The 17,533-nt window shown below is 34.5% G+C and overlaps 1 protein-coding gene across 3 annotated transcripts in view; it reads left to right on the forward strand.

The window, feature by feature from the left end:
* Positions 1 to 17,315, forward strand: part of RCHY1 (ring finger and CHY zinc finger domain containing 1) — a 21,591-nt gene extending 4,276 nt beyond the window's left edge. The window contains exons 2-10 of one of the 3 annotated variants that reach the window (XR_006711398.1): positions 1,490 to 1,609; positions 1,834 to 1,949; positions 11,516 to 11,594; positions 13,168 to 13,212; positions 13,319 to 13,377; positions 13,467 to 13,493; positions 14,355 to 14,475; positions 14,827 to 14,921; positions 16,646 to 16,744. Coding sequence is in view for 2 of the 3 variants with exons in the window: in XM_045473736.1 (XP_045329692.1) it covers positions 1,490 to 1,609; positions 1,834 to 1,949; positions 11,516 to 11,594; positions 13,168 to 13,212; positions 13,319 to 13,377; positions 13,467 to 13,493; positions 14,355 to 14,475; positions 16,646 to 16,774 (696 nt within the window). In the remaining variant the exon portion in view is untranslated. Of the gene's footprint in view, positions 1 to 1,489; positions 1,610 to 1,833; positions 1,950 to 11,515; positions 11,595 to 13,167; positions 13,213 to 13,318; positions 13,378 to 13,466; positions 13,494 to 14,354; positions 14,476 to 14,826; positions 14,922 to 16,645 lie in introns of all 3 variants that reach the window. The other 2 variants (XM_045473736.1, XM_045473737.1) reach the window with 2 other exon arrangements.
* The last annotated feature ends 218 nt before the right edge of the window (positions 17,316 to 17,533 follow it).

Below are 17,533 nucleotides of genomic sequence, written 5' to 3' on the forward strand. Positions count from 1 at the left end.
ACCAGTGGGGGAGTGGCAGAGAGGGAGGGAGACAGAAAATCCCAAGCAGGCTCCACACTATCAGCGACCCGAAGTAGGGGTGGTAGGGTGCTCGAACTCACAGAACGGTGAGATTGTGACCTGAGCTGAAACCAAGAGTCAGATAGATGCTTAACAGACAGAGCCACCCAGACACCCCGATCCTCAATAATTTTTAAGAGTGTAAAGAGGTCCTGAGACCAAAACATTTGAGAACCACTGTTCTTTGGTATGACCTTGAGAATATGTGGCTGAGGAGGGTTGGAGGACAAGGTCATTGGAAGTAAGAAAGTCAAGGAATTGAGAGTTCATGGTATTGGAAGGATTATAGTGGTGGATGTGCAGATCACTAAGATGTAGGACAAGAGTAGTGTTGGGAGAGAAAGGGTACCAGTTAAGTGTTAAAATCTTTAAGGAATGAACTGTATTGTGGTAAATTATGGTGTAAGATCTTCAGAAATGAGTGGATCTGGAAGGTCACAGTATACTGGAAACTATGGGGTGAGCTTACTGGCTTGGAAACTTTTTTTGATGTACTATAGTATTTAGGATAAAGCTAAGTTACTAATGGTAACAAAAAGGCCCAACAGTAATGTGGTTAAAGAATAGAATTTATTTCTTCCCACCTAACAATTTCAAGGTTAATTATCCAGTTTGGTAATAAGACTGTTCCACATGATCACTTCAGGGACAAGTTTTCCCCACTGTATTTTGCCCTGCTTTAGGGCATACAGTCAGCAGGTGGATTGCTGCTATGTCCAGGTTTCATCTGATGGAAAGGAGAAAGGGAGCGTGGAGGAGGAGGCATGCCCAGTTTCATAATACTCAGGCCCAAGAGTGGCACTGATTTCTGCTTGTATTCTTTTGGTAAGAACTTAGTCATTTGGCCACAGCTGAAATCAAAGAAAGCTGGGAACTGTAATAAAGCTGGGCAATTGTGTCTGGGAAGGAGAGAATAGATTTTGCTAGTATGCCACTCTTGAAAACAACGACTATCTCTTACATTTATTGCATCCTCTAAAATATCAAGCATATAGTTGATGATTAATAAACACAAGCAAATTAAAATATATATAATCTTTATGATATTTAATGTTTAAGGAGTTAAGTAGGTAAGTGAATTTATCTGGAAATGTCTAAGAAGAAATTGCCTGCCTGCTTTTAAGGCTGAGAATGAATTTAGGGTATTGTGAGATTAGTTCTTCAGTCTAGGGATTTCCATTCTTCATGATTCCTTTATCTTTAAGGACCAGATTATGTTCAACTTAATACAGACATAGATGTTGAAGGGAATAATTAAAATATGCTAAGAAACAGTGAAAAGTTATGTTTAGGATTAGTTTACAAACGAATCCATTGGTTGTATTCTTTGACCTTGTTCCAGGAGGAGGAGGAAGAAATTTTTTTTTTTTTTTTGTATTGCAAACTTGTTTTTCTCTTTTTATAACTTTTTTTCCCCCTTGGGCATTAGGCACCTTGTTGTGACAAACTTTATACTTGTCGGTTGTGTCATGATAACAATGAAGATCATCAGCTAGATCGCTTTAAAGTAAAGGAAGTGCAGTGCATAAACTGTGAAAAAATCCAACACGTAAGATTTTACCACATTTCTATTTTCTTTTTAAATAATGTTAAGGTGGCTTAAAAAAAATTGGTATTGCAAGTGACTTCTTTAATTCTAAGCAATATCTTTGATTTAAATGTTTAAAACCTTGTAAAAATCTGCATATACTGTAACAAACTGGATATTTAAATGATAATACAAAATGTTTTGATAAATTTAGTCCAATTTTTAATTACATGTATCTGCTTTAGGCCCAACAGACTTGTGAAGAATGTAGCACATTGTTTGGAGAATATTATTGCAGTATATGCCATCTTTTTGACAAAGACAAGAAGCAGTATCATTGTGAAAACTGTGGAATTTGTAGGTACTGTATGTAAAATGTTCTTTTCCTATTCTAATGTACCTGGGCAATAATAGTTTTTAAAATCTTTATTGGGATATAACTTGCATCTAATAAAATGCCTTCGATTTAAATGTCTAGTAAGTTTGACAAATATATATAGCTGTGTTACTAATACAGTCAGGATAAAAAACATTTCCGTTATTCTGAAAAATATTTTCATGCCTCTTTTGTAGTAATCATTTAATTAGCCCATCAACTATTGTGTGGCTATTTAAATTGTAACTTTTGGATGTAAAATATGCTTTTATATAATGTGTTTTGTGGGCAGCTGAAATAGAAAATTAGGGTAGAGTTTTCTTTTTTTATTTTTACAATTAGTTTTTAAAAACATTATCAGAAAGTATAGGATGATTTTATAAAAATTGGAAAATATGAGAAAGTAGAAAGAATAAAAATAAGCTACAGTCCAGTCTCCCACTAACAAGCTACTACAGACATGTTGTCATATAGGAATTTTTTTCTTTCCAAAAATTTTTGAGCATTACATACAAAAACATATATGTAACGTTGTGTACGTTATAAACTATACTTTCTAAAAAAAGCGTTTATTTTGAGAGACAGCGTGCATATGCAGGGGAGGGGCAAAGAGAAAGGGAGAGAATCCCAAGCAAGCTCAGCACTGTCAGTGCAGGGCCCAATGTGGGGCTTGATCCCACAAACCATAAGACCTTGACCTGTGCTGAACTCAAGAGTCAGATCCTTAACCGTCTGAGCCTCCCAGGCACCCCTGTTGTAAACTATACTGATACAATAACTCAGCCACTCAATTTAAGAAATAGAATGTTTCCAGGGCACCTGGGTGGCTCAGTTGGTTAAGCGTCTTGACTCTTTATCTCATCTCAGGTCTTGATCTTGTGGTGAGTTCAAGCCCCGCATTGGGGTTCTGTGCTGGGCAAGAAGCCTACTTAACAAAAGAAAACTGTTACCAATACTGTAGAAGCTCCAGGTGTTCCATATCAGTCTTTTTCCATAACCACTGTCTAGAACATTTTAAATCACTTGCTTTTATGTAGTTTGTTTTTAAGGAAGGTTAACAAACATACCAAAAGATGTAGAAGTCGTAAACAATCTTACGAATTTACTTATGAAAACATTTTTTTAATCACTACCCAGATCAAAAAATGGAATGTTCATAGCACTGTAGTGGCCTCTCTCATGCCCCCTACAAGTCAATAAATACACTCCTCTGAAGGTAACTACTCTCTTGAGCTTTGGGGATCCTATAGTAAATGCTCTTTTGTGTTTTGTTTTATATATTTTAAGGCGTTATGTATTTTAGGTATTTACATAAATTGTTCTGTTTTCCTTTGTGATTGATTTATCAGTTTCTTTTTATCTTTAGTTATATTTTCTGCCTTGAGCTACTGTATCTATATCAGCTTTCTTTTGATTAGTTTTGCATGTATGTCTCTTTTCATTCATTCATTCATTCTTGAGAGACCAAGGGAGAGTGGGGGAGGGGCAGAAAGAGGGAGACAGGATCCAAAGTGGGCTCTTGCAGACAACAGAGAGCCCGATGCGGGGATCAGAGTCACAAACCAGGAGATCATGACTCGAGCTGAAGTTGGACACTTAACCGACTGAGCCACTCAGGTGCCCCCCTTTTTATTTTTTTATCCCAAACATTTTGTATGCTTACATTTAAGGCATGTAGCTTGTATGCAGAATGTAGTTGAATTTTATTTTTTATTCAGTTTAATGAAAGCTGTCTTTTAATTAGCATATTTAGTCTTATTAATATAATTGTATATATAAATTTTAAATGTACAATTTGACAGTTCAGTCGACAAGTTTAGTATTTTCTATCCCCTTAGTATTTATCTGTCTTTTTTTCCGTCTCCTCGCTTGCCTTCTTATGGATTAATCGTTAATTTTTCTATTTTACTTTATTTTTTAAATATTTTTTAAAGTTTATGGTTTTATTTTGAGGGAGAATGTGAGCAGGGGTGGAGCAGGGAGGGAGGGAGGGAGGAAGAGGGAGGGAGGGAGGGAGAGAGAGAGAGAGAGAGAGAATATCTGACAGTGCAGAGCATGATGTGGGCTTGAACCCTCAAACCATGAGATCATGTCCTGAGCTGAAATCAAGAGTTGGCCACTTAACCGACTGAGCCACCCAGATGCCCCGTGTTTTAAGTTTCATTTTTATTCTCTATAAACTTATTAGAGATACATTCTTCCATTATTCGCTTGGTAGTTATCTTAGAAATTATACATCCTTGGCTTACTAGAGTAATGCATTTATCATTTCTGGACAGTGTAAGAACCTTAACAAAGAGGCTTTACGTGTACTTGTCATGTCTTTTAATCTACGATATTTTAAACTCTGTAAGACATTGTTTCAAATAGTATTCTCTTACATTTACCTACATATTTACCATTTCTGTTGCTCTTCTTGCCTTTCTGCATTTCTTTCATCTTCAGGATTATTTTCCTTTGGCTTCAGGAATTCTTTTTATTAATACTTCCAGTGAGGCTCCGCTGGTGACAGATTCCGTCAGTTTTTCGTCTCTCTGAAAATGTCTTTATTTTCATTTTAAAATTTTGTCTTTGCAGTATAGAATTACTTTCTTTTTGCACTTTAAAGATATTCTGGTGCCATGGTTTCTGTTTCAGAAATAGCCTGTCAGGATTATTAGTGCCTCTTTGAGGGCAATCTTTTATCCCCCTCTTAATGTTTTCAGGTTTTTTTTTTTTTAACGTTTATTTATTTTTGAGAGAAAGAGAGAGCCTGCGCGAACAGCAGGGGAGGGACAGAGAAAGAGGTATACAGAATTGTAAACAGGCTTCAGGCTCTGAGCTGTCACCACAGAGCCTGATGCGGGGCTCAAACCCACGAACCATGACATCGTGACCTGAGCCGAAGTTGGACGCTCATCCGACTGAGCCACCCAGGTGCCCTCTTCAGGTTGTTGGTTTTTAGTTTTTCCATGATGTGTCCAGGTGTGTGAGATACTTATCTGGCTGGCAGTTTGTAGAATTTCTTGAATCTATGGCTTGATGTCTTCTGTTAGTTTTGAAATATCCTTGGCCAGTGTTTCTTCAGATAATGTTTCTGCCTCTTGCTCTTGGCCTCTTCTGGGACTTTAGGTGTAGACCTTTTCACTGTCCCATATGTCTCTTACATTTTTCTTTTTTTCTGTATTTATCTCTTGTCCCTTCATGCTTAAATTGGCTAGTTCCTACTGATGTGTCTGTCATACTGTGTTGAATCTGCTATTTAACCTATTGAGTTTTTAATTTTAGGTTTTTTTTTTTCCTTAAAATTATAGAATTTACATTGAATTTCCCGCCCCCCCCCACCCCCGTCCTTTGTAGTTTTAATTTTTTCAGGTGAAAAAAATTTTTTTTTCTTCTTTCAACATATTAATCACTGGTCATTTAAAGGCAGGGTCTGATAACTCCAATATGTTGATTATTTGTGGGTCAGTTCTGTTTTCTGTTTTTCCTCCTTTGGTGTTTGGTTCTTTAGTTCTGCCTTTTGGCATGCTTGATATTGTTTTTAGTTGGTTGTTGACAAAATTGAATGCCATGTATTATTCTCCAAAGAGAATTTTCTTTTGGCAAGCAGTTCATGTAGAGCCAGATCCTACTAATCCAGTTAAAGATTGAGATGATTATGGGATGCCTGGGTGGCTCAGTTGGTTAAGTGTCCCGACTTGCTCAGGTCATGATCTCATGGTTCGTGAATTCGAGCCCCGCATTGGGCCCTGTGCTGACAGCTCAGAGCCTGGAACCTGCTTTGGATTCTGTGTCTTCCTCTCTCTCTGCCCCTCCCCTGCTTGTACTCTATCTCTCTCAAAAATAAATAAACATTAAAAAATAAATAAGATTGAGATGATTAGAGGCCAAGTTTTATTTATATTCCTGCTCTTTTTTGTTTTCCCTAACACAGGCTCCTAGCACATGTTTCCTCAGGGGTCTTGATTTAAAGTTTATCAGGGCAACTCTTGTAATGGGATCTGGGCTCCCAGTTTTTTGTCTCCCCAGCCGAGAAATTGCCAGAGGGTTTGCGTGGTTTCATATCCTCTTACCTGCTGTTTGCTGCTTAGCTTGTTTGCTTCTGACAGTATAGTTTAGGATCTGCAAGTCCCCCAAGAAGGATGAAGCAGGGACTGTTGGATTTTTCTCAGTGTATTTCCCTTCTGTCTGGAATACTGACCCTTTAAGCCCTTTGTTGATTTTTTTTTTAATTTTTTTTTTTTTTTTTTTTTTTTACTGCTTTTAAATTGCTTGTTTTCTTTGAATCCAGACTTTGTAGTTCTCAGTGGGAGCTTTGGTCCTGTACAAGCTATTTTATCCATTGTGGAGTGGAAGTTTACAATATATGTTTAGTTTTGCTTATTTTTTTTAACTCCTGCTGTGTTTATTTTTCTGTGGCTTTTTTTTTTTTTTTTGGAAACAGAGCCTTGTTTCTAGGGTTTCTCCTATTTGATTCATGAGCTCCAATTGATTTTCACCTTTGTACAGAGTTATTTTGTATGTCAGATCTGCACACAGCTTTTAATTACCACTATTACAATAAAGGAATCAATACATTTTATAGTTAATTTGTTGACTCAAGTTGTTGAGACTGCAGGATACATATCTCATACTACCCTGTATACATTAAGCTTTGTGAAGTTAAGATATTTTCAAATTTTAAATTCCTATACCTGGTAATATTAAGCTTCATGAGATCAAGGTATTTTCAAAAGTTTAAATTTTTATACCTGAGAGTACCATGTACACAGTGTATGCTCGTAATGTGTAGGCTGTGCATCTTAAGCAGAATGTTTTTGGTGTTATGATTCCTTTCTGTATGTGAGGAAAATTTGTCATCAACATTTATCGTCTAAGTATGTTTTTAAAACCTTTTAAAATAACAGAATAAATATTTTGTTATATATGTTATTATGAATGATAGAAGTAAGAATAAAGGCGGTGAAAAACAACTTCATTGGAAATTTTAATAAGAATTTAAGCATTGTAAATCCAAATTTTGATTCCATATTTTTCTAGTTTTGAAAAGATATGTACTAAATTTGACAATATCCCTTGACTGTAACTATTCACTGGTCACTTGTCATGAATCTGGCACATGTCTATCTTGTTAATAACTGATTCTAGGTTTTAGATATAGTTCTAATAGGTTCTAGCTTGTAATTACTTTTGGTTCTTCTTGCACTTGTACCATCAAAATGTAATATTGATTCCAGATCTCAGATACATCACTAGTAAGATTCTGGCTGATCCTTACTTGTGTCTATGCATTGCCAAATTCAGTGTTTTTGAAACCTTGTAATTAAAGGTGGCCATCATTTTAGTTCCAATATAACAAAATATTTTTTATTTTTAGATTTATAAATCCCTACTATAATGGATTTTTTCAATTTTTACATCATCTATTCTCTTCCAAATGCTTTATGCACATACTTCAACATTTGTCCATTTTACTCAGCCATACTGAGTAAATTTTGGTGTACGAACATAATAAAAGATGGAAGAACGCTGTCACACATCTTTTTAGCAAAATGGGATGGTTTAGGTTCATGTAACAAAATACTGTGAATTGAAGTCCTTATTGAATGACTAGATGAAGAATCCATGTTTGTTGTTTTTTTTTCATTTGAAATACATTGTTCATTTTTTTTGAGTGAGGCCATTCATCTATGGTATGTGTTTTAAAGGATTGTTATCACTTCAGGTAGGTATTTTAGGTGGCATTATGTCTGTTGTCATTGCTCAAAAATCTTTGAAACATCTCAAAAATCTCAAAAATCTTTGAAACATTTCAAAATCTTTGAAACAAAAAATATTTATTTTTGAGAGAAACAGAGTGTGTGAGTTGGGGAGGGGCAGAGAGAGAGGGAGACACAGAGTCTGAAGCAGGCTCCAGTCTCTGAGCTGTCAGCACAGAGTCCGACATAGGGCTTGAACTTTGTAAACTGCAGTATCATGACCTGAGCTGAAGTCTGAGGCTTAACTGAATGAGCCACTCAGGCGCCCACCCGTCTTTGAAGCATCTTTGTACAGTTCTTTCAGAGTGCCAGTGGCACACTGAAAATTCAAACCCCCCCCCCCCCTTGGGGATTTTCAGAGCTGTTCATCTTCATTTTTTTTCAGATTGTTAAAAGATATTGGGAGCAAACTCTATTAAATAAGATTGCCATATACTGTGTTTAGTCAGAAATGACATATGACCATCAGATAATGACTATTTTTTTAAACAACAAAAATATCAAAAGACAGGTTAAAAAATGTTTTTGCAATAGCAGTGTTTTTGGAAACTCTACCCTCTCATGGTAACATTAAAAAAAATCATGTCATTTGAATGTATGAGTTCTTATATATTTGCATAAATATCAATCTTTTCACTTTGTAGCTAACCTTCTTTGATAATCTTTTACAGTGATTCCTCTTTTGGATATTAAAGACAAGTATTTTTTGTCTTCAGTATATTATGAAATTTAGTTATTGCTTTTAGTTTATTAAACAAAGCTGCAAGGCAAGGGTGATCTGATTTCTTGTGCTTGGCGCTTAAGGCACCTCTAGGCTTGGCTCTGGTCTGGAGGTATGAGCTTGATGATTATTGTCTTTAGGCAGTAATCACTGTAAGGAAATCAGTACTGCTTAGAGTTAGTGATATGTTATTCCTGATTTTATATTTTAAAATAGTTTCATGATAGTTAGGTAATTTTTGAGTGTGGTGGTAATTCTCTTAAAGAGTGATGTGCCCTAAAAGATAGGATTTCAGTTTTTTTTTAATTAGGGGCAGACATCCAATACTGAATTTTTTGGCAGAAGGTACATATATCCTTACTGAAATGTACTAGAATGAGCTTTTTTTTTTTTTTTTTAATAAATGGGGCAATACAATTTCTTAGTGTTATTAGATAAGCACCATGATACTTACCATGAGAGTATGATATAACAGATGTGGTTTTGGTGTTCTGATTTCTGATCTAAAAAAATGTTTCATCCCTTTGACTCTATAATCTCATTTTTAGGAGATTATCCCAAGGAAATAGAGATATGTACCAAGATTTCTGTGTAGTATAAGTCTTGTACCAATAAGTATAATAGTGAAAAATGAAAAACAACCTGTATGTTTGGGAGATTGTTAATTTGCAAGCCCATATCAAAAGTAATGTTCTTAAATGATATTTAGGGATTGGGAAAATGATTCATAAAAATTATCTGTCAGGATATTATACATACCAAAATATTAGCAATAGTTATCCGTGAGTGCTGTGATCATGAGTGATTTTAGGTATTTGTTGGTATATTTGTTGGTTCATGTTCTTCTGGGTTTTATATGTTTTAAATAATGAGGATTACTTTTAAAGTTTAAGAAGATACAAGTTTGTAACTACATTTGGGGAAATATAACATCTAATAAGATGATGCTGTAAGAGAAGGATGTGTGTTTTCACATTTCTGCAAATTATTAAATAAGCATCAGACCAATCTTTGTCATGTGTAGAGCACTAGAGTATAGAAGGCACGATTCTTGTTCTTAAATTTCTATTCTGTTTGTGGAAGAATGGGCTTAATAAGCAATCACTGCTAGAGAGTTTGTCCGATTATGGGGATTGGAGTGGTCTTAATTTTAGGAATGTTTCAGTAAAGTTTTAACAGAGATAGGCCAAGGCTGAATAGATCAGAATGGTCTGGGTAGAAATAAATAAATAGCCAAGCCTAAGAAAAGGCAGTGAAAGGATGGAGTGAGGGGGTGGGACAGATAGAGACTGGAGTTGAGGATGGAAGTGAAGAGGTTATATTATTTAGAGTAGTTATTTTAAACGGAAGCAAATCTAGTTAGTCCCCGCCACTGTTTTAAAAAAAAGCATAAAAAAGAGATAAATACATGGTAAAGATAAGTACTGTTATGTGGAACTTTCATTAGCATTTCGAGTGTGTGTGTATATGTGTAAATGAAGGGAGAACTGGGTCAAGATGTAAAAATACTTACTGTGTGTTGAGGTGAAGTTTGAGAGACACTGCTGTAGAGTCTGCCAGGTCACCTCTAACTGTGACTATGTACTGACGCCAAGTTGACTGTTTTTGTTTAAACGGAGTGTCCTGGTTTTTGTATGTTTGAAACCTCTTAATTTTACTTTCATTTTTGAAAGATATTTTTGTCGGATATAGAATTCTAGGCTGACCGAATGTTGCTCTGCCGTATTTTGTGGATATACATTCTGCATTGTTCCCAGTGAGAGATCTGGTGTCATCCTCTTTTTGTTCCACTATAAAGTCCCCCCCCCCCACCCCCCCGGCTGCTTTTAAGATTATATCTTTGGTTTTGAGCAGTTTGATTATGATGATCCATGATAGAGTTTTTTTTTCGTGTTGCTTGTGTTTAGGGTTTGTTGAGCTTTCCTTTTAAGGACGTAACACAGAATTTTCGTTTATCTCTTCTGTTCACAACCTCCAGAGAAGTTGCAAGTAGTCTTTATTCAGCACAGCCCTGTGCCTGAGTGTTCTGTTGTTGTGTAAGAAGGGGAAAATAAAAATTTGGGGACAACTAGCAATTTCTCTTTATCATATCTCTTTACATTTCAAATGGATAAAAGAAAAATATAAAAATTAAAAGCCATAAGTATTAGAGGTATATATATATTTATGATCTAGAGGTTTCAAAAGTCTTTCCTAAATAAGAGATTAGAAGCATAAGCCATAAAAGAAAATATCAATGGCTTTTTAATACATAGAATTAAAATGGCTGTATGACAAAATATGTAAATCAAGATAATCTTGGTCACACACCAGAAAATTGTAAGTATACAAATGAAAAAGGTTAATATTCAGGATATATAAACAGCTGCTTTAAAATGGTAAAAGACAAATACCCTAGCAGAAGAATGAAAAGAGCACATGGACAGGCAATCTACAGTAGAAATCCACATGGTTCATAAACATTAAAATATATTTCCTGTCTCATAATCTGAGAAACGCAAATTAAAATGGCATCTTGTATTTGTCTATCATATAGGTAACCAGTGTTCACTAGGGTGCAGGGAATGCAGGTGCTGTCATACATTGTTAGTGCGGGTATAATTTAGTATTGTCTTTTTGGAGGTCGTTTTGTCAGTATCAAAACCAGTGGTGCAGTACCCTCAGTACCCATAGTTTAACTTTTAGAAATCTTATAAAAGATTATCAACAGATAGGCTAAGTGATGTTTGTATAAAGATAGTTATTTTATATCATCGTATTAACTAAAGATAGTAAATTATATAAGGGAATACTTTAAAAAATATGGTCTATCCATACTATGTAATACTATGTAATTATGAAGAGGAATGAAGTGGTTCTATATAGACAGACATAGAATAATCTTCAGGATGTGTTGTTAAGTGAAGAAAAAGTCACAGAACAGGAAATAGAGAAAGAATCCATTTATGTAAAAAATAAAGCCCAAAGGGTGTGTGTGTGTGTGTGTGTGTGTGTGTGTGTGTGTGTAGATTTTTGTAGGAAAAAAGACTTGGATAGATACCATTCTGTAAAAATGAATCTAATCTTTTGACTTTCACATGTATTTTTAGGATTGGTCCAAAGGAAGATTTTTTCCATTGTTTGAAATGTAACTTATGTCTAGCTATGAATCTCCAAGGAAAGCACAAGGTATATAACTAAGTTTGTGTAATTTAAAAAATATTGTATTGTGTTTGAAAACTAGCTTAAATCCTAATATGTTTGGAAGCATGCTAATTTCAGATATTACCAAGTACAACTCTGTTGCTTTTTATTCTTAAGCAGTATTAAGTAGGTGTCCTCAGATCTGTGCCTCAGAATATCTGATCTACAGTTCTTTTTCTTCTTCATAGTGTGTAAGAATACTTATATCGGTTATTAGCATACTGTTGACAACTTCTAAGTAAGTTAGTAATGGATTCTTCTCATTGATACTGGTTTTAAGAATAAGTGAAAATGCACAGTACAGAAGAAATAGCAATGTAACAGCATTCCAAGAAAATTCAGAGAATATTTTTGGGTTTTCTTTCATAGTTAGAAATATTTTTAATTTGGATATAGTAATTATATCATGATACCAGTTCCTTTAAAATTATTTTTCATTATTTAGAAAAAAATCTAATAAACATCAGAGAACAGAGAGACTAATGATTTTTAAAATTTAAAAAAATTTAATTCCAGTATAGTTAACATTAATGAGGGTTTTTTAAAAATAGGTACTAGATAATAACTGGCCTAAAATAGTCAAGTATTAAGATAAATTGAGATGAATAATGAACATTTGGATATGGTGACAATGAATAAGGGAAAAAGAATGGGGCTGAGTAAAGACTCCCAAGGTTTTTAGCCCTTGCTTTTAAGGTACTGGATAAATAGATGGTAAATTTGCTGGAGATAAAAGATTGAGTTTGGTTTTACAGATTTGAGTTGGGGTGATAGCTGTGTTATCTTTCAAAAACTATATACACATTTTCTCTTGTGGTATCTTTGTCTTGTTTCTCAGTTATTTCTTATTGTCTGTGTTTTAGTAAATGGTCCTATCATGTACTCAGGTGCTTACTTAAAAAACCTGGGCATCATCCATGGTGTGGCGCTTCCCCTTACCTTCCCCCATTTAATCATACACTGTCTTGTCAAGTTAGGAACTCTGACACTGGAGGCTGCCTGTTGGAGTTCAAAAACCGTTCCACTTCTTATTGGCAAATGACTTTGGAAGTTATTTAGCTTCTCTAGGCCTCAAATACCTCATCTGTAAAATGGGGTAATGTACCTGTTTCATTTAGAGTTGTGGGACTTAGCTAATACAGGTAATGTACTTAGTATATGACATGTAGTAAATTTCAAGAATATGAACTCTTACCATTATCGATATTATTAAGTAGTTTACTTTGGAGCAAAACACATATAAAATAGATTCCAAACGTTACTGTCTCTGCATCTTTGGTAAATCTTGATTCACTGATTTTCCTTATGTGTAAAATGAAGATAATTTGAACAATTAAGATATACTGAGCAATTTCATTGTTTCAGGTAATGTGCAAAGCCTGAAATAGTTATGTGAGTTAGCTGTTCAGTTCTTATCTGACATATAAGAGACATGTATTGTTAATTATTATCTTTAGTAAGTTAGTAGTGTTGTTTCCTTTATTGTTTTTATTAGTAAATCTGTTTGTCATTTCCATTTAGTTAAGTTTTTGGTAATTTGAGTTTTTCTTTTAAACAGTGTATTGAAAATGTTTCCCGGCAGAATTGTCCAATATGTTTGGAGGTAAGCTTAAAATATCATTTGCTTTGGAAATATTCCCTGTTGAATTTAAGATATGTGGATGTTTATGTTGTCTTCATGCAGGCACTAACATTTATTTCCTTTACAGGACATTCACACATCCCGTGTTGTTGCTCATGTCTTGCCGTGTGGACATCTTTTACATAGGTAAAGGAATTTTGTGTTTTTTCTCTCAAAATTGAAAATAGTGGAGATAGTTTTTGTTTTACTGAAACAATGTTATATATTTTTTTCAGAACGTGTTATGAAGAAATGTTGAAAGAGTGAGTGTTTGATGGAATTTTTAAAAATTAATTATTGTAAGATGCTGATTTATTATTTTTTGGGGGATGTGGAAGTGGGCCAGCTCTGTTCCTCACACTGTGTCGGGCGTGACATATTTATGTTGAGATGGGCAGGGTAAATGCATAGTGGTAAACTAGGCAAAGCGTCTCGTGTATGTAGGACTGCACCTTTTCCCCCATGTCTGCAGTATGCCTTATCTCATCCCTCATTTCAAGAGACTCTTATTTTCTGGCCTTGCTTAACAGGAGGCATGGGCTCTACCAGAGGCAATCGATAGCATTGTAAGATTGCTGAGGTATTGTCACTCAGAATCCTGTTAGGTCAGTATATTGGCCCAGGATAATCATCTGCAAAGAAAGCTGGTAACAAGATTATCTAAAGCAGAAACTTTATTATGGGGAAAGGATGTTACAATGAGATGAGAGTAGTTAGGATAGAAGAGACTGTGTAAATGTATTTTCATAAGCAGAAATTTTAATTTAATATAAGAGCCAGATAGAAGGGAACTTTTTCAGAACGTTTAGAGAGAAAATAATATGATCTAAGTTGCCTGAATATATTAAGGAATTGAGGTCATTTAGTTAGAAAGCAGCTTAATTGGCTTTTAAAATATATTGAATATATTCTACAAAGAATACGGGCTGATTCCTTCTAATTTTAGAAAGCTGAGGAAAAAGAGTAGGTTTAAAAAATACCATGGACCTACCGATCATCTTAAAATTCAGAATAATGCTCTGTTTTGGATGGTTTATGTACCAATTAGCATGCATCCTCTTGTATACCTGAGTTGATATACTCCTTGTTAAATGTTTGGAAAATAACCTCTCTGTTTCTTCTAGAGGCTACAGATGTCCATTATGTATGCACTCTGCTTTAGATATGACTAGGTACTGGAGACAGCTGGATGATGAGGTAGCACAGACTCCTATGCCATCAGAATATCAGAACATGACTGTGGATGTGAGTACGATCAATGCTTAAAACTTTTCAGGTTCCTAGTTGATGTTCTTGTTTATTTTTGCCTTTTTGCTCAAATCTGTCTAAAAAATACTGCTTTGGCAGAAACACCAATGTGATCATTAATGGGAAGGACAAAATATAAATTTTAAATTCAAAGGACCAGACCAAAAAAATTCTAAGAATACCTTTATGCAATTCTTCCCAACACTAGATGGCAGGCAGAAACTTTATTCTGAATTATTTACGTGTTACTTGTCAGAGCCAGTCAGTCATGTAATGGTGTGGAGGTGAATTACTGGTCTGATGTTTTTAATGATGCTTTATTTCTAATTATTTTAAATTTTATTTCAGGCATACATATTTGTTGATTTCTGAAGAAGATTACTTTTTGTTTTTTAATGTTCGTTACCCTTTTTGTTCATGTGGATAATTGAATTGTTAGTAAGGTAAATGAAGGATTGCTTTTGGAATACTAATTGGTAATTATGTGATGTTTTACTAGAGGCTTCAGTGTGCTTTGTTCCATGTAGGTCATTTTTTCAAATAACAGCTTTATTGAGATATAATTTATATGCCGTGTAACTCATCCATTTAAAGTGTGCAATTCAGTGCTTTTTAGTATATTCTTGGAGTTGTACAAACATCAGCCACCGTCAATTTTAGGATATTGCCCCCCAAAGAAATCTCATACCCTTTAGCAGTCATTCCCCAATCCCCTAGCTCTAGGCAACCACTAATCTTTCTACATTCAGATTGTATTCCAAATTATAATTTTGAACAAACTTGGAAGTTTCCTATTTACTATGGTATGACTATTCTATTTTTTTAATCTTATTTATTTTTAAATTTTAGTAAACATATCACGCAATGGTTTCAAGAGTAGAATTCAGTGATTTATCACTTAAGTACAACACCCAATGCTCTCCACAAGTGCCCTTTTTAGTACCTATCACCCATCTAGTCCACCCCCCACCCATGTCCCTCCATCAATGCTCGGTTTGTTCTCTGTTGTTAAGGGTCTCTTGTGCTTTGTTTCCCTTTCTTCTCCATCCCCCCCACCCCTTCCTGTATGTTCTGTTCTGTTTCTTAAATTCCACGTATATTACTCAGTCATCAAAAAGAATGAAATCTTGCCATTTGCAAAGATGTGGGTGGAGCTAGAATGTATTATGCTAAGTGAAATAGGTCAGTCAGAGAAAGACAAATACTGTATGATTTCACTCATGTGGAATTTAAGAAAACAGGTATGAGTATTCTAAAGCTAATGCTTTTCTTACATACTAATGCGTTGATCTGTTTTCAGGTTAACACCTTTTTTATTTTTTGGGATCTTTGTGTTAGAAGAGATTAATTCTCAAGTGATATCTTACTGTCATTTTATTTATTTATTTATTTATTTATTTATTTATTTATTTATTGTTTATTTTATTTACTTATTTTGAGAGAGAGAGCATGAGCAGGGGAGGGCAGAGTGAGAGGGAGACAGAATCTGAAGCAGGCTCCAAGCGCTGAGCTGTCAGCACAGAGCCTGATGTGGGGCTTGAACTCACAAGCCTTCGAGCTGTGAGATCTTGACCTGAGCCAAAGTTGGCCGCTCAACCTACTGAGCCACCCAGGTGCCCCTCTTACTGTCATTTTAGGGATGAGCCAAAACCTTTTATTTTTTAACTAAATTTTAAGAACTGCTTCTTTGGACTTTATTTTTGAGGCATAGAAGATTGACAACTTAGTATATTAAACCTAAAGAATAAGCAAAAAAATATTATAAGTGTGTAAAGATTTTATTAACTAAGATAATTTTGCAAGTGTCAAGGAAGAATAATGAAATCATGTATGTTGTTTTGAACTGTAAATATAGGTGTCAATCTGATAATGCCTATGTTAAATTTTATGCTCAGTACTATTTATATACTGTTTGGGAACAGTTTTAAAATAAGACTTCTTGACTCAAATTTACACTTTCATTTTCTAAATTCAAAGCTACCTTAGTAGCCCTCTTAGAATTTTCAGAAAATAAATAAAAGACATTTCTATTTGGGGAAATGTTTAGACTTATCTATATGTGTTTCAGTTCTTCAGTATGATTTTTGAGGAATTGTTTTGGGCAGACAGTGCCACTTTGTATCTATAAGGTTTAATATACTTAATTTGAATTCTCTTCACTTTTCAGATTCTCTGCAATGATTGCAATGGGAGATCTACTGTCCAGTTCCATATATTAGGCATGAAATGTAATATTTGTGAATCTTACAATACTGCACAAGCTGGAGGATGTAGAATTTCACTAGATCAGCAATGACCAGCGTTTATTACACTGGAAAACTCAGCATTTTCTGATCTAGGAAAAGGCTATCTTTAGTATTCTGTTGTCATAATGTGTCAGAATCTATGCATTAGAGTTGATGTGTTTTGTACTAGTGTCACAGCAAAAAATCATACTACAAGTACTTAAGGATTCAGGGTCTCTTTGTAGAATTGTCATAGCTCTATATTGGATGAAAGCCACTGTGCTTGTGTTTTGATTGGAAACAAATCAGTGTCAGTTTGGAAGCCAATGATGTTTGCCACTGAAATTCACATCCATAGAAGTATGTTATACTTTCATGGAACTTCGCTTTAAGTGACACTCTGCACGCAGAATTCATTTCTAGTTCTTGATAGAACTGCACTTCTCAGTATTATTCGTGACTTTTTAAGGGCTGTGCTATAATGAGAATATGTTGTATCTTACTGTTGAAATCTTATTACATATACTTTAGAATTTTCTAAGACAGTCCTTTGGATCCTATAAATGTGAATTTTGATGTAATAACTGCTAATAAAATTATATTGAAACAGTGTTTTATAGAAAGTTTTTTCCAAGTTTATCTATTTTTGGCTTAGTTTGGGCAATATAGTCTTATATATAATTCTGTCTATAAATACAAATATGCATACACATAGATGTATTATATATTTCTGTAGAAAACCTCTTTTCTTTCTTTTGAAGTACTCTTCCATTAGAGTAGTTGGAAAAAATATAAAACAGTAGAACTCTTCCAAGCCTTAAGAAAAACCA

The sequence above is a fragment of the Leopardus geoffroyi genome, chromosome B1 (assembly GCF_018350155.1).
Source record: "Leopardus geoffroyi isolate Oge1 chromosome B1, O.geoffroyi_Oge1_pat1.0, whole genome shotgun sequence".
NCBI classification, from domain to species: Eukaryota; Metazoa; Chordata; class Mammalia; order Carnivora; family Felidae; genus Leopardus; species Leopardus geoffroyi.